The following is a 17,607-nucleotide window of genomic DNA, read 5'->3' as shown; positions in this document are numbered from 1 at the left end:
AAAATGTAGCTGCAGTCCTCACAGATGTACGTGGAGATAATGTGTAGACGACAGACACAGCACGGGCCTGCTGGTGGAGGGGAAGTTTTTTTGTGGGCCCTCCTCCCCAATCACTGAATAACGTAATTAATGTTGTTCATAAAAACAAAAGTATGCCTCCTGCATAAAAAACAGTTCACAGTTAATCATTTGAAGCCCTGTATAATATTCCAATAATATTCTTATAACATCCCTTTCATTTTGCAGTGGCGAGGCCCCTGTGGACGGCAGCACAGTGGAACCAACTACCCTTTAAAAGGAAAAAAAATCCTTCCAGCGCTAAATCAAAATAGGACACAAATCTACGTCAGATGGATTCTGCAACTTATATAACCTACTCATTGACATTAAACTCATGAACAAATTATTTATAAATTTGAGCCTTTTCGAGAAAACTTTTCTCGCCGTGTTTCACAAATTTCTTAAAAGATTTAAATGACCAAAACAGCAAACAAGACGAAGGTCGAGGGCCCCTTCAAGCACAGACAACCCTGTAGGAGCACCACAATACTGGGCTAGAAGAAAGCTGCAGATGCCACAGCTCTTATGGGCCCTGTGTTAGAACACCCCCCGTTAAAACCAGCTAGTGGTAGATGACGGTGACCTCTGACCTCGCCCTGAGGGATGTTGAATGAAGTGTCATTACTATTATCATTAACAACCTTTTAAAGAGGCACATTTGGAACTGCTCTCTGCTATCTGACAGAATTTCTTGAGGAGATGTACTTATCTATTATAAATAAATGTAACTCCGCATCTCTGCGTGTCTCTCTGCTGTATTCACATTTGAAGCTAATTGGATTAAGATAACACAGACAAACACGGTGGCGATGTCACCCGAGAGCCTCCGTGTGCATCTTGATGTCGCAGCTTCTTGTACTGTACCCTGCCAAGAGGGGAAAAGATGAAACAAGGAAGAAATAGCAAGGAGGTGGTGGTGGTGGTGGCGAGGGAGAGAAGGGCAAGGGAGAGAAAAGGGGCTGAAAAGGAAAGAGACAGAGAGGAGAGAGATTAAAGAGAGTGAAAAGGGAAAAAAAGAAAAAGACAGAAGAGAGCAGAGATGTGAGGGAGATGTGGGAAGGATGCTGTAGAGTGATACAGATGGATGGTAAATAAAATAATTAGAAAAAAGCAGGACTGTAAGGAAAGTGATGGTGATGTCAGAGTGATGAGTTCAGGATGATGGAGGAAGATGAATGCTGATGCAGATAATATGAGAAAAAAACAGGTGACTTTGATGAGATGTGAAGATGGACAGCTCGGAGTGAAAAGGTGATGTAAGTGCCCCTCCTCCCGGTTGCTCCACAGCGTACGACATTCAGCCATATGGATTTGACTCCATTCATTATTAACCATCTGCACAGGCCCTCTGTGTCCGGCCACAGACTGACCACTGCTCACAGAGCAGATGGATACACTGAGGAGGGCAATGTTGTGCTGGAGTGTACCCTCAAGCACCAACACACACACACACACACACACACACACACACACACACACCTCGGATGACAGCGATCGCATGTGTCTGTTGAGGTGAAAAAAAGTGGGACAATTCGCCCCTTCTGGTTTTTCTCTCCCACTAGTTTTTCTTAAAGTCAAGGGGATGTAGCTACTTAGATTCTGTCCGACGTGAGAGCGTTGTACCCAGGCCAGACCTTACTTTGTGGCTACGCCTGTTCTTGCCTGGCACATACACTCAGTGATAGTGGCGGAGGATTACCACAAATCCAAATTCTTAGTAAGTTTTGAAACAATAGCTCCTTGATTCAGACAAAGACAGAAAAGAACAAGCTACAATGACCTAAACTCTGATACAACATGCATGTGTCGGTCGTGAACGTAACCCGTTGATGTGCTCCTTGGCTTTGAGTAACACTATGCTACTATTGCATGTAGTAAAGCTAGTTAGCGGGGCATGCTAAAGTTGGTAGCTTGAGATAAACACACTGTTAAATCCATTTCTTACACTTTTGGACTTCTGTTTTATGGTTTTGTAAGTTGATAAAAAAGCTCCAACATGCTGGAGAAATCTATGTTTACTGATTTATCACTATTACTGAAAGGAATGATGGCACCAGTAAGACCCAGGTTACATGCAAACAGGATTTCCCTTTAACAAAACGCTTCTTGCTTTGCCCAAACAGGCATTCACCAGCAGCAGTTTAATTTTCTGTCTCCGTCTGTCTCTGCAGGTGGCTCGCCTACCTGCTGCTCCTCATCGTGGACCTGATCATCTGCCTGCTGGCCTGTCTGGGACTTGCCAAGCAGTCTCGCTGGCTTCTCACCACGTGAGTCTAACACGCCCTGTAAAACAGCTATTTAGGGACAAGAACAGTTTTTTTTGTTTGTTTGTTTTATAAAGAAAAGGTGTGATCTGTTTTTTTATGTGTTTTATGTGTGTTTTCAATATCCTGCACAACAAAGGAGGAGGCAGGGGCAGGATATATGAGAGGAGGGCTGGATCGGGAGATTAGCAGACGAAGTAAATCAAAGCTAACTGGGAGACACCGTGGAAACAAAATCCATTCATTGTCTTCCTGGCACATTAGTGCTGCAGCAGCTGCTGCAGATTCAATTTGTCCAGATGTTACAACATGGAACTCAGTGCTCGCTTCTGCAAATCAAACTCAGGACTATTCCTCGCACATTCTAATGGCTAAAACCAGACGTAGATTTTCTTCCACTTACTCCCAGATGCTTTACTTTAAGGACCAACTGCTTCAGAGAGGCTCAAAGTTTAAAAGCTGGTGTTTCTACCACCACTGTGGCGGTTAAACACTCTCTCATCCACATCCTGTTATCCTAATATAGATCATTTTTTATTCACGAGTGCAGCATAATCCATGCTGTGCGTTACATGAATCTTTTATCCCAAACAGGAACAACAGATATGATACTTCGAGTATTCATTTAGAATTAGTATGAGTTGGTGTAGACAGAGGGAGCTGGAGGCAGGAAGCGCTTCTCCTCTCATGGGAAATTGCCAGTGAGCGAGGCAGCTAAGCATTGGATCACGTCCTTGTACAAACACTGCCCTGATAGTCCTGTTGTATTTTAGCATTTGCCTTTTAGCATTGCCGGTGGTGGGTTGAACTTGCTCGGCGTTGCCGTCTCAATAGCTTTGCTCCACAAATTGGATGGGAGAGCTGTGGAGAGACGGGAGCAAAGCCCTTTGATGTTATCAGCAATACAACTTCCTGACGATTGCTATTCCAGTTTAACACTTGACCTGCTTTAAATGGGTTCAGACGTGCATTTCGTTCCATAACAGACACAGTGTACTGTATATCCGGGCCCTTGTACGGTGTGTCGTTAATTATTCAGCTTTGTATTTTTAGGCCTTTTTTTCAAATCAATATTTTATTGACTTTACCTTTTAAGAGTGACAAGAAAACAAGATAAATAAATAAAAGCACATGTAGGGTATATTAAAACATAACCAAACATAGAAAATTTGAATTATAACATAAAGGCATGAAAACACTCCCACGCATCGTACATGTTACAGTGGAAGATGATATTATAGGTGATGATAGATTGCACACACACACTGCACCGTGTGTGGAGTATATATCCATGCAGCGCCTCCGCTTTCATTTAATCTCCTTAGACTATCTATAGCTTAAGTGTATCCTTCTCCACTGGAATGTGATTTTTATTTATTTATTTTCTTCCTGCTGTAAAGGAGCTTTCACAGGGCATGAAATCCACCCGGCCGTCCATTCATGCAGCCGAGCGTCACTCTGTCGCTCTCAATCAGTCAGTTCAGAGTGTGAGCTGCGCTAAACTTGCCCTACTAACCACAAACCCACCCCCCGCTCCATCCTCCCACCCCTCTGCACATACAAGATGAGTCAGTGTCAAGAGTGTCTGCACTCCCAAGGCATGCTCTCTTCCAGTAGAGTGGAAGTTGGTTGGAGGCTTTCGGGGGTAGATTTCACTCTGGGGGCCTTCCGACTCCTCCTGGTGCTTATAAGTGGCTGGCCCGCTGTTAGCGTGGCACACAGTAACAGCTCAGACGAGAAGATTCGCCCACATGCGAGAGCGGGAGAGACATGCATAGACCGCGCTGTCAGCAGTTTTTATTGGATTCCTTTTTGGTCTGTCTCTGTTCCTGTTTCATGTTGCCGCTGAATCTTTCACCGCCACAAAACAAATTTTCCGTCCACCTCCGTTGACGGCAGCAATCTGCGAAACTGGCATCTCGAAACCTGAGTACATAACACAGCATCTATTGGGTGAATTGAACCTTAAAATGTCCTGATGTAAATGCAGCATAAGCCTATTTCCAGGCTCAATGTTATGGATTGCATGTGAAGACGGTAAAGGAGAGAGGAAACTCTACCTGGGGGACAGGAATAATTAGAGCTGTCATGAGTAAGAACACACACCAAGGCGAATTGTCATTTAAGCAAACAATGCAAATGAGTGGGGGGTAGCTGACGTGATAATGAAACACAATCACAGCGTTGGTAAGAAAGGAGAAGAGAAAGTATGTATTTGTTGCCTGCAGGAAGGAAGCGGTAAAAGAAGCTTTGTGTGTAAAGTAATAAACAGTCTTACAGGAGAAACCAGAGCTCTTCAGGTAACCTCAAATGTCCAAAGCACCAATTGGCTAACGTTCTATCAGCCTGAGGAAGTGACAGCTGAGTTCAGCAAAGAGTTTTCCACCTGTGTAGTTGAGCTTGGTGATCAAATATCGGCTCTACTGTACTGTAATTAATGCAAGAAGGTACTCATAGACAACTGATTAAAGTTAAAGTCAAAAAGACTGTAAGTTTAGACAGAGACAAACTTTTATCAAAGCAAAGAGCAAAGAGAAACGAAACGCCGCCTGCATTGTGTTTTTATCAACATAATGAGGAAACCCTGTCGAGGTTAGATGTTTTAAAAGTCAACCGTGGCTTGAAGCCTAAGAGAGGACTTGTTTACTTTGCTAACAATTAACTGATGATTCCCAAACCTTAGCTAAAGTGCTCCACCCCAACCAACTCCCTACGGTTTATAAGTGACACAAAAACAGAACGCTTCTTAGACTAAAATAAAAGTTGCCACTGAACATAATCCAGTTAACAGTTATGATGCCCAAAAACATTTAGCTAAGTAATTAAATGAATTAATTTTAACCCAGGTTACTGAGAGATGTTGCTCCTGTCATAGTGTGAAATCTTCAACATACATGTTCAATGTATCCATTACCAATGGGCAGAGCTAAACATACTGTGCTGTGATTGGCTAGTAATATTGTGCTGTGATTGGCTAGTACATAAGAGAAACAAAGCCTTTCTCCCAGAAAGCTCTGTCACCCAGCAGACTGTTCGTGTCCTGAGTGAAACCAAAAGTCAGTGCTGACTTATTATTTTAATCCTCGCGATCAAGCAGTTTTGGTGCCTAAACTGAACCAAACAGCACCTGAAACCTGAAAATTATATAGGAATTATATAATAAAATTTAACTAAGTCTTAAAATAGCAATCAACTTTGAATTTTGTTTTCACATGGAAGATGAACTCGGGCCACTTTTTATACTGTGTCACCTGACTTCCTAAAGGCTTTCTGGCAGGAAGGCTTTCCTAGCCAATCACTGCACAGTAGTACCAGCGAATCACAGCACAGTTGGGAAGATACCTGATTGATAATCATATGTGTGGCACGTAGCATGTTTATTTGATTGTGTTAGCTTCATTAAACTACATTGCAATAAAATACTTCTTATCTTCAAAGACGGACTTGGTGTGCCACAGGGAGGTGTACTCTGGCCTTTGAACTTCTACATATATGCAGAATAAATGACCTTCCAACACAGTGTAGAAGTAAGTGCAGAATCCATATGTATGGAGATAACAAAACTCTGTAATATTCATGGAGTCAGCAGGAAAGGAAGGGCCACAGTCGAGTAGCTGTGAATCCAGGTCACAGCAGGTTGTTGACATGAAGAAAGAAGGATGAAGGGAAGGTTTTTGATGATTTATTAAAACTGCAACGATTCAAACTTTGAAGAGATTGCACAGCGTTCTAGAGTGATAATACAAGGATGCAATTACGTCTAGTAAACATATGGTCAATATATGGTCAGCACACAAACCACGAACAACTGTGCCAAACACACTAATGTCCAGTGTTACTTAATAGTTAACAAATCCTGCAAATCAGAGTCACAGCCTGTGAGGAAGTTGTTATGATTTGCTCATAAACACAATATAATGATGTGCGCCCTCTGTTTGTCGCCAATGGTCTCTGCTAAAGTAAGAACTTGAGGGAACAATGTTATTATCATGACAAGCTAATTGCCATTGGCAGTATGTTTGCATGTCTCCAGCATTCATTCATTTCAGTCGGCTTTTATTGACACGTACAGTATAATAATGGTCTGTAAAATGGTGTATAGAGCCATCACTTCTCCTATATTTTGTATAGACTGGATATAACGTCCGTTGAAATCAAAAGATTTGGTCTCACTTTATATTAAGGTACATATATCCACCATTAACTTTTTGCTAACTAGCATGCATTTTAGCAGCATATTGGTCATTATAAAATACTCATTAATGTCTTATTCTGCATGATCATATCCTACGACTACTATGCTATTAACTAAGTTTTCTAATTACTGCTTGTTGATAGTAAGTAAGGAAGTTGTTGTACATGAATTTTTATCTTGATAACCCTAATCCTGACCCTATTAAAATGCATGCTAATAAGCAACTTGCTAATGAATATGTGTACGGTTATATGAAGTGTGACCAGCGATTTCCATTTTTTCAGTTCCTCTGATTTAATTCAAAGTGACTCGACCTCATCCTGGTGGGTGTGTTTGCCCTGCTCGTTGGCCTCTGAGACTTCTTCACTTGACGTGCTTTGCATCAAGTTTACACCCGATTTCCTGCTATTCTGTGTAGCTCAGTGAATCCCCTCTGCCCACCAGAGCACATAACTGAATACAGTCCGGCTTGGTTTGGATGGGAGAGGGCATTTCTCCCATTTGTCCATTCATCCAGTGTCGCAGTGAAGAAGCTCAAGCAGCCCGGTATCACAAACCCTACAACAACAAACTGTCAAATAGACATGGGCTGGCAGACACGTCGGCCAGTGGCTCACAACCTTTTTGGCTCATGACCTTTTAAGACAAAGCAATGTGTGCTCGCGCCCCTCATGACGGCCTCAGCTGTGGACTAAAGCTGTGACCAGTTTAACCAAAGAGGGATTTTTCCTGCTCAGATTTTTAGAAGCCTAATGATGTGAAAGTACTCAGATTTTCACAAGCAAAAACATCTTATCCCTTTGATCGTCCTGTGAGCCCTCAGATTTATCTTGGGACCGCTTTGGCAGATCAGTTAGGCTGGGAACCACCACTGTAGACATATGTGTGTGTGCACAGACAAGTAATAAACACACAAAATTGGCAAGAAAAAAAAAAACAATGTTCAGAAACATGCAGGGCTTGTGTATGTTCTCAAACAGGCTTCTGTATGCAACCATACACAGACTCATACAGCGGTTACTGTGGTAAACCACAACGAACCAGTAAGCCAGTAGAACAATTTTTGCTTTCCAATTTTAAAATCAAGATAAGGACCAGCGAAGCTTTGCCTTCGTTCCTATCTGTTTCATTGCTAAGTGTCGGGGCTTGTGAGGCCTGAGAGAAGGAAGGAGACAGACTGCAAGAGTGAAGAACTGATAAAGAGGGAGGCAGAAGGCAGGGGAAAGATAGGGGGGAGTGGGGGTGAGGGAATAGAGAGAGTAAAGAACTGGGAAAAGAAGATAAAGGAAGAATGAGTCCGGACAAGTGGTGGCTTGTAAGTTCAGGGTTGGGAGCTTGTCTCTTCTCAGCACATTGTGAATTGGCTTACCCAGGGAGCTGGAGAGTGTTCAAAGATGGACGGCGCCTGGACATGCGTGCTTACATTCAAACACGAGTGTGACACGGTGTAAGGGAAATATGAGGAAGAGTGTGTTCAAAGCGGGAGCTTATTGGATTTTCTGGAGATTATTTCACCAAACAAGAGCTGATCTATGATAGGACCTTTAATGGGTATTGATCTGTCTTATTGTATGCACACAGACCATCTGTCTCCCTCCATTGCCACGTGTCTCTGATGTCATTTTCTGATACCGTGAGATCATCAGGGAGGGAGCCCGCTGCAAAACAAAACCACATTTTTATGTCCTCGTGGGTGCAGGGAGCAGCCATCCACCCTGGGGGCTGTAATCGAATGGGGGCCTGCGGAGCGGATATGCTCGTTCCTCGGTTCATAAAGCCGCCGCGCTGCAGCTGTATGTCGAGGCTGCAGAATCAACTCCCACAGAAATAAACATGACCTCTGACTGTTTCTGTTGATGGCAGGCCAATGAGATCACCACGCCTGGCCCTCAGGGCTCACGCCGTTTCCTTTCAATAGCAGAAGCTGTTGTGAAAATAACTCCCATTTGCGTCACTGTACTTCTTCTGTAGGCTGCTGATAACTATATTAGCAAAATTCCCCTTTTTTGCTTTAGTTTTGAGATTGTCCACACATTTATTATCTGTATATATTCTAGATTTTGTCTTGCATTTTATGGCATGTTATTTCCACATCACGCTTATGAAAAGACAAACTTAAAGCTCCTATAATTACACTTTTATATTAGAATTGGATCACATGACTGCTTGATTTGAAAGGAATTGCTGGTGGTGATGAACCCACAGAGAATTATCATCCAATTCTGCAGTTTTCTTCTGCTCTATGGAGCTTAATAACATGTTGTTTTGATTTTCCCAGCTTGTAATTTGCTGTTTCGGTTCACTCACCACTCTCGTCAGTGTCTTTTCTGGCAGCTGCAGGCAGCTTTTTTCTCTGAAATGGCTTGAATAAAACCACTGTTTACTACCTGCTCAGTACCACACAAAGGGCAGGCAAAGTTAGCGGCTAACCGGTGAACATAGAGAAGCATTTAGCAGCTAAAATGACTCAAATATTTTTGTGTTGGTGGAGAGCAAAATAGAGCTAAAAGAGAGAGAATGTTGGATTTACATTCACTCGGTGAACACACACACAACTTCAGATGAATATTAATGTTGCTTCTTATCTATAAATAATCATCTGTTTGCTAACAAGTTTGCCATATCAGCTTAAAAGGTGATTAAATGTCGGTATTCTGTTTCCAAATTGTTTTCGCTGCCACCAAGTGGCCAAAAAATCAATGAATGCAGCTTTAAATGACGAGCTCTAGGTCCTCTCCCAGTTTCCCGACAATCAGATTGTCAGGTCCAGATGGAGAACGCCGTGAGGTGGACCGTAGGTCTATCTTAAGGTCCTCTTCCTTGTATTCAAAGCCACTAGTGGGCCGTGGGTCATTTGGTACTTGGCCGCACAGAAAGAAAAAATAATTTCCATTATTTTTTTTTTTCACATAATTTGTTTGATTTATTTTTCGAGTCTTAAATAAAACTAAAATAAAGTGTAGGATTTTTTAACTGTACACAGTACAGAATAATATATACATCCATCTAATGAATGCATTAGTGAGAAAAGCGATGCTACCGGAAGTGCCCTCGCAATTTTATTTTGAAATGTATCACATGATTTCCCGTACTGACAGTGGAGGTGCCTGACAGTGCCAGTCTGCAGCCAGGTCCTCTTGACATGATTAAAAAGTGGATTTACCTTCATTATTATTGTTATTATTATTATTAAAGAGAAAATATCACAGTTTTTAATGCCGATCTTATCATTTTATTTTGTTTTTATCTGCTACACCTTTTGACTGGGCCATGAAAATATTGTCAGACATTAAACTGGGCCATCGTACAGAAAAGGTTGGGGACCACTGTGCTATAGGACCAAACTACATTCCTAACTCCCTCATTTATTATTTGCCTTCAAGAACACTGTGATCATCTGCTGCTGGTCTACTGGAGGTTTCCAGCAGCAGTCGAAAGAAAATTGGGAATGCAGCCTTTGTCTGTTGGGGCCAAAGATCTGGAACAAACTGCCTATAGATATCAGGGAAGCATCTCACTGAATATGTTCAAAAGAAAGCTAAAAACGTACCTGTTCACTTGATACTTTAACTAGCTATGACTTCCTGATACAGGTCTGAAACTTCTGTGCTTTGCCTTGTGTTTATGCACTGCTGCACTTCTTTTAAAATGTTGTATTTTATAGATTTTATGCATTCTGTGTTATCTGTTTTTACCGATATTTTATTATTTTATTCCGTGGTTTTATGCATTATCTTTATTTTCATTTCCATCCTTATTATCATTATCAAGCAGATTTTATTCTACATCTTATTTTACACACATCTGTTTTTATGTCCATTCTGTCTCTTCTATGTGAAGCACTCACTTGGCACATATGAAAGGTGCTTTACAAGAACTTACTGCAAAGTGGGACAAGAGGTGTAAATCATTAATCGCTGTGTTGGGCTTTACTTCATGTGGATGAATGCCAAGTTTTGCTAGGACATTGCGTTAGTATTGTACTGAGCTGCACTTTGACCTTGCTGTTGCCTTGTGCCCCTGCAGGATGATGGTGTTTGGAGTGCTGACGCTGGTCCTGAGCTGGACTTCTCTGGGAGCTGACCTGGCCACTGCTGTGGTGAGCTGCTTTGCTGTGTCAACACCCCCTGCTTACCCCAATATAAACTTGCATGCACTTACATGCAATCAATTCTTGTCATAGCTGACAGTGGTGACAAATGGCTTTAACTACACGCACAGTGCACTCGAAAAATGTCTTTCAGTGAGTGAGGGTACGGGAGACAAGATGATTATAAAATGCGCTTATGCATATACACCTGCATTTATTTATGAATGCATCTAAAAATGGAAAAAGGATGGGAAACAACTGTCTCAGAGACACATGTGCACCTTTTTTACCGAACCGTTAACATAGGATGCAGCTGCAGTTTGTTACATTTGCATCAAACCTTCTCATCCAAATGATTGCATGCATTAGCTGCGTTGCTGCTAATCAAGGGTCCTTGGGTAAAATATGCGTGAGCTAGAAACACATTACAGCCATGCAGCGTCACCTAAAAAGGTTTTAGCATGTTCTCGCTGCCCAATCTCAAATTCCTCTGATCTCAGTTTGTCTTTCTGTCACCTCGTACGCTTTTGATCTCTGCCATCAAACGTCACACTGCCAAAAATAGACCAGCAAAAGAGCAAAATCCCAAATCCACACCTTGTCAGCATCATTATACAAGCCTGAATAACTTGATTCAAAGTCACAGATTATGATAACAGGAATCCAGTTGCAGCTTTCAAAGCCTATTATGCTGAATAGGTGAATAACTGCAGTGTTTTGCTCTATTACGGTCCCACACAAAAAAAAATGACCTAGAGGGTAAGAATTCGGAGTGACATGAAGATAGAGAGATACGTTTGAAAGATCAGATGGATGAGCGCTGGGGTTTGACTCACCTGCCTCAGGCGTGTGTGCTATTTTTCTCAGGTTTGTTGTCGAATGTTGTGTTGACTCCAGGCTGCGGAGGACTGTGAACATGTGTGATTTTACGTTGTAGATAATGAGCATCGGGTAGAAAGCAGCAGGAGGTGGATCAGTTACAACACATTAGTCTGGTTTCAGCTTCCCTTTTCATCTACCAGTTTAATGTCTCCTTTACACGTCTCCCCTCTCTGTGGTCTGCATTCGCTCGTTTGATGGTGGGTTCCTTGTGATACCACACGGAGGAAGAAAGGCGTGCAGCGTTCAATGCACTGCACATTACAGAACTTTTCAGCAAACATATAGATGATTTACAGCTCAGTTAGTCTGCTCCACCTGCTCAGTATGTTGTGTGCAGGTGGAAATGTGAAACTACAGATCCTGCTGTAGGAAAGGAAGTCAAAAGGGGTTGCTTCTTTGGGTAACATTAATGTTCATATGTTCAGTAAAAAGTTGAGACTTGGGGCTGAGGATGGCCCTTTAAGGAGCATGAAATACATTTTGTGGTAGGTCAGGAAAATAACATATAACGACTCATCCATCTTTTGGGGACCTTGATATCTGCAGCCTTCAGGATTCTTCAATGGTTTTGTTAAGTGTTTGTTGAGGGAAGATTTTGACCTAACTTGGGGTCATCATAATAATTGGAATTGATCATCATGAGACCATGAATATCCAAACCAAACGTCATCACGATCTGGAGACATCTGTGGAGATATTTCACTCTACGCCAAAGGTAGCTGTCATTTGGCTTCAAGGTGTTTCTTCTCCCTTTGTTCCACACCTCCGCTTGACAAACGATGCGGCTTAACAGAAATCACTCTCACATTTTCTCCTCTGTTGCAAAATCGTGGCATTTACGTCGGCCCGTTATGCAACCTGTCTGTTACGTGGCGTTTGGCCGAGGCTGACCCTGACTGGACTGTATGGTTGACGTCTGCTCTGCCTTTTCTCTGCCAGAGAGCAAACATCAGCGGCGTGTAAAAAGGCCGGGTAATTGCTCAGGCAGGGATACAAATGGCTGTGAAGCAAGCAATTACATGAACGATCTTCAGGGGCTCCTTCAGACATCATTCGTGTGAATGAATGTGTGCGTGCGTGCTCGTGTGTGTGTGTGTGTGTGTGTGTGTGTGTGTGTATGTGTCCTCTCAGATATGTGTTAGTGTGAGTGATGCAGGCCAGCGTATGTGTGGTTGTTTGTGTATGTGGGGATTTGTTGCACCACCAAAAACTGGTGGTGCAGGAGTGTGTGTAACCTGCTTGCGTGAAGGTTATAACGTTTGTGTGTGTGTGTGTGTGTGTGTGTGTGTGTGTGTTATACTGCTCTCTGACTCAGTACAGTCTGCAATGCTCTGAATAACGAATGACACATTTTGAGCCGTTATACAACTCTGATTCCGAAACAGTAGGGCTGCTGTGTAAAACGTAAATAAAAACAGGACGCAATCATTTGCAAGCAAACAACTTACAGTTACAGTTGTGACAGTACGAAGTGTTCCTGAGCCCATGTAGTAATGCTCTATATACAGTCACGTGTGTCACTCACCCCATCCTTGCATGTGAACGACTGAAGCGTGCATCGTCAGATTCAGAATAAACATTCTGTATATTTGCAGAAATACAGACGCTGAGGCGAAGCATCGGGGTTGTACATCACTCTCTGTTAGGCTGTTTTCACTCAATCATTTAGCCTGTAGGTCCTGGAAAAAAAGCAGAGCCTGAGGTGATGTCGTCACGCTCGTAGGTTAAAACCCAAAGATATTCTGTGCAAGAAAGCATAACTCTAATGTGGTGTTTAGAGTTACTTTGAAAGATTTCGCTTCAGTTCAAGCTCAAATTTCTTATGACTTTCCTCTTTTTTCAGTAATGGTTTAAGTCAGACTCTTGACTTGATGTAATATTAACAGCAGTCATCCATTTTCCTTCCCACTCAGTCATTTTCGGGGGCTTACACAGGCTGCAGACTGTAGCAAACACTGGACAGGTCATCAGTCCGTTGCATGGCTAAAATAAATCGAAATTCACACCTGTGGGCGTCTCTCCACATCCTCTGACTCTAATGGTTTTGGACCGTTGAGGGGAACAGGAGCACCTGTGGGGAACTTGTGTCTAAGCATGGAGAACGTGCCAGCAGTGGCGGCCACTTAGCCGTCACATAGCCCAAACGTGCTGCTGCCACCTGAAAATGTGTGAAAATCCTTTAAATGCTTTCTTCGTTCTGGCCGACCTGACTGAGGGTTGAACTTGTGATAATGTATTTTCCACTGCAGCCGGACCGCTGTGTCCCACTTTAAATGAGAAGGAGTTCTGTTGCTGCGCTCTAAAGGCGTCTGACCAGCAAACCTGCATGCTAGTGTGGTGCATTCGTGTGGAGACGGTGCATTTGTTTGTCTTTCTGAGGATCTTTCTGTGTGGCTGCAGTCTATGCTGACAGGCGTGTGTGTCAGATGCTTGACTGGCTGCAGTTGTTTGTGTGTCTGCATGTGAATGTTCACACTGTGTGTGTGTGTAGGCTACAGTTACATTTGTGCCTTATTTCTCCATAAATGAATGCATAATGAATGCAGCCCTTCACGGAGCTCTTAATTACAGACAGCAGGTAATCAGAACTCTGCAGTCTCAGTGAATCATTGTTTTCCCTTCAGGAATTCTAAAAAAGTTGCTCCTGAATTGCACAGCTCCCCGGCGTCCCTCGTCTCTAACAAACTAGCTCGGGTTTGCAGAGGAACTCGGCTTGCTTTATCTCATCTGTGCGCAGGGCTCATTAGCGCACCCCCCCAGAGGAGGTTAAGCTACACGCAGTGTGTTTGTCCTGAGCCCAGGGGACGTTTAACATTCAGGCAGCACAGTTCGGAGGAGCCCACCGATCCCCACTTGTGTTATTTTTGCCAAGCCAGGTTCCTTGTTAGCACTGTGGAGTAAAAGTGGTGGTGAGTGACAGGATGGAAAAGTAAAGTTTCCCGTCTAGACAAGCTAAAGAGGATTACAAAAGCCCGTCCTCTTTCATTTCCCTTTTGTGTCAAAAAGTGATAAAGATGAAAGTCATCATTATTATTCAGCTTTGTCGAGAAGACTTTCAAAGTGTCGATGAACTATTAATGGCAGGTACTTAGTGTTTGACAATTTAATTCATTCCCTCTCTGAATGGTTCTTTATGCATTTTTGTTTTCAACCTCATTTCAAGAACCATTCATTCTTTTCACTCTTTATTTTCTCTCCACACGTCCTGTTTTATTTCAGGGCACGAGTGATTTCTGCGTGTCCCCTGACAAGTACCTCCTGAGCCAAACAAAGGGTATCATCGGTGCTGGTGAGTTTCAGCCTGAATGATGTGAATAATGTTGCGTTAATGGAGTTGTAATTAGGGGAGCATAAAGCTGTTGCCATGACATTTATTGCAATTTTGTCAAGTAAAAAAACAACGTTTGGAAATGCATTTAATTGGCTTCTTCTTCCTGTTTGTGTTTTTTTCTCAGATATTGTTCATTACTACATTTACTGCAACCAGACTCTCTCCAACCCCTTCCAGCAGGTAGGAAACATGACGCTTCGCAGAGCTCCGGCTCACTGTCGCTGAATGTGACCTAGTAAGCGCCGGCAGGTCATAAGACGTCTACGTGTTTAGACGTCGACTCGATCTGCTCAAATTTGACTTATTTTAGGTCAACAAAATAAATAAAGGATGATGGATGAGTTTTGGCATCTGAGCCTGTACAGTCCCGTACTATGTTCTGACTCCGTGCTCAATACATCACTGTTAAATACATTTATCAGTGTTAAAGTTATTAAGATGTTAGAAATGTTTCCTGGGTAACACTTTATATTAAGGCACAGCATAGTGATAGCATAGAGACTCTTTATTAGTCATTATAAAGTGATTATTCTGGGAGTTAGGGGTAATTAACCCTAGGGTTAGGTTATTAAGATTATAATTCATTTGTTACGTGCTATCAATAAGCAGTAATTAGGAGGTTATTGAGGGAAAACCCTTAACGTTAATGGCCTAGTAGTTGTAGAATATGGCCATACAGAACAAGGCATTAATGAGTGCTTTATAATGATTAAATTTATGACAATATGGTACTGACATGCATGCTAAGAAGTTGTTGCCGTTTCCAGATTTAAATCAGGAAAGATCTGATGAAAAGCACATCAGGCCTCAGAATCTGGCCAATCATTAAATCCCAGATTTGATCATTTTTGAAGCTGCAGACACATCGTGAATTAATGGTCGTTAACCGGCCCTAAAAGGCAGTGTGAAGGAACATCATTTAAACCATTGTCATTTTAATGCTGTTGAAAAAAATAGTTTTATGTAACCTTGATTCTTTAAAACTTTTAAAACAATTCACATTTTGCTTACTTTTGGGCTGTAATTTACTGCATCAGTGGCTCATTTCTCTGCCCCTCGAGCCTCATCTCTCTCTCTCTGTTCAGTCCCGTCTGTCTGTTTAACATCCGAACTTCATCTCACTTGTCTGGTAAAACCTTACACTGTCTCCAGGGCTGTCGCCGCTATTTTTCTCTATTTCCCTGTCCTTCGTTATTTGACATGTTTCACAGAAACAAGCCAAAACATGCCAAAACGGTACAAAGCTGCCAAGACAAACGCAGAATCCTTCCTCGTCCCTCTCGTCGGAGGTTCTGTGAGGTTACTCCTCAGAGAGTCGGGACTGTGGGTCACCTCACTGACTCCATGTCAGCGGTGAAGTCAATTTCTGCAAGATCTGGCCCAGCGGATCTCAGATCTTATTATCTGGCTCTCGTAGACATGCCCCGAGGATAACAAGAGCACAGCAACAGAGGGCAGACAGCCGTCACCCCGCCTGGTAAACAAAGTCAGCACTCTTTTCTCCGCCACACGGATACCCAACAGGTGCAAAGTTCACAGGCAAAGCTGGCAGATACAGGAATTCACAATGATTGGCAAACATACAAGCTCTTCCTCTCGTTCTCCTTTATGTCCCTCTCTGATGTATTTTCAGCCTGAACCACAGCAGTGCCCCGCAGTTCGACCCTCAGCGCCCTTGTATTTCATCGCTGTTGGCATCGCTCCCGTGTCAGCTCCGTCTCCTTTCCACAGCTCTTTTTCTATTCTTATCACCGTCATCCTCTTCTCCTTTTCTCGCTGCCCTCCTCCATCCACTTTCTCTGCCCTACTTTATTTGGCGCAGAACAAGCTCACCCAAGCTAAAATAAAAAAGCCAAATCTGATCAGGCTGTTGGATTGTGCAGCAGGCAGCAGTTTGACCACGGACAGTCATGCAGATCCAGAAGAGAAAAAAAAAAAAAGTCAGATCAAAGGAAAGCAATTACATTTATGGATGGTTGAGGTAATTGACCATATCCTGTTTCAATTTAACATTGTGCCACAGGCCGGGGAGGGGGGGGGGGGTGTCCAAGCTACTCTTGTTAGGTTGGATAAGATACAGTTTTACTTTGGAGATATGACAGATTAATTCATTTATGGTAAATTCTTGACTGTGAATTAAAGAAGAAGATGCTGTCTCTCAGGTAGAATGTGATCATCCATTTATATTATCCTGACTGTGGAGGCCTGTTTTGCCCCCTGTTGGTGAGAATATAAACCTGCACGACCGCACTGACAGACTCACAATGTTTGAATGTGGTAACAGGATGTTTTATATTAGTTACTGCCATACAAATCTATAATAATGTAGTTGTATGTCTGCTAATAGCTAAGACTAAAATCTTTTTTGACCTGTGGCTTACAATAGAAAAAAATAGAAGTAAATAAGCTTTAGCTGAAGCTAGCTGTGACTGCTCTCCTGCTAGCCTGAGCTGAAGCTACTGTAGTTTCTTCTTCCTTTTCTTCCTGTATCTTAAAATCAATTCTGATGCTCCAACATCATCTCTTAGTAATTCAGTCCTGCTAAAAGCTAACTAGCATAGCTTGGATGCCCTTTACATTGTGTACAGCAGGTATGTCAAACTGATTCCATGAAGGGCCGTGTGGCTGCAGGTTTTCGTTCTGACCAAGGAGGAGCACACCAGTCAACATCAAGGGATCACTTAGTGATCAGCTGAAGACTGAGATCAGCTGATTAATTGATTCCAGCCTGGTGTGCTCCTCCTTGATTGGAACTAAAACCTGCAGCCACACGGCCCTTCATGGA

The 17,607-nt window shown here is 42.6% G+C and overlaps 1 protein-coding gene across 1 annotated transcript in view; it reads left to right on the top strand.

Annotated features, from left to right (window-relative positions):
* ttyh2 (tweety family member 2) overlaps positions 1-17,607 on the top strand; it is a 60,459-nt gene that overhangs the window by 35,738 nt on the left and 7,114 nt on the right. Inside the window, exons 5-8 of the mRNA XM_041963274.1 lie at positions 2,232-2,327; positions 10,546-10,618; positions 14,711-14,780; positions 14,947-15,002. Of these exons, the coding sequence (XP_041819208.1) occupies positions 2,232-2,327; positions 10,546-10,618; positions 14,711-14,780; positions 14,947-15,002 (295 nt within the window). The remainder of the gene's footprint in view (positions 1-2,231; positions 2,328-10,545; positions 10,619-14,710; positions 14,781-14,946; positions 15,003-17,607) is intronic.

The sequence above is a fragment of the Chelmon rostratus genome, chromosome 21 (genome assembly GCF_017976325.1).
Source record: "Chelmon rostratus isolate fCheRos1 chromosome 21, fCheRos1.pri, whole genome shotgun sequence".
NCBI classification, from domain to species: Eukaryota; Metazoa; Chordata; class Actinopteri; order Chaetodontiformes; family Chaetodontidae; genus Chelmon; species Chelmon rostratus.
Note: the sequence above shows the minus strand (reverse complement) of the source record. Positions and strands in the feature narration are given on the sequence as shown.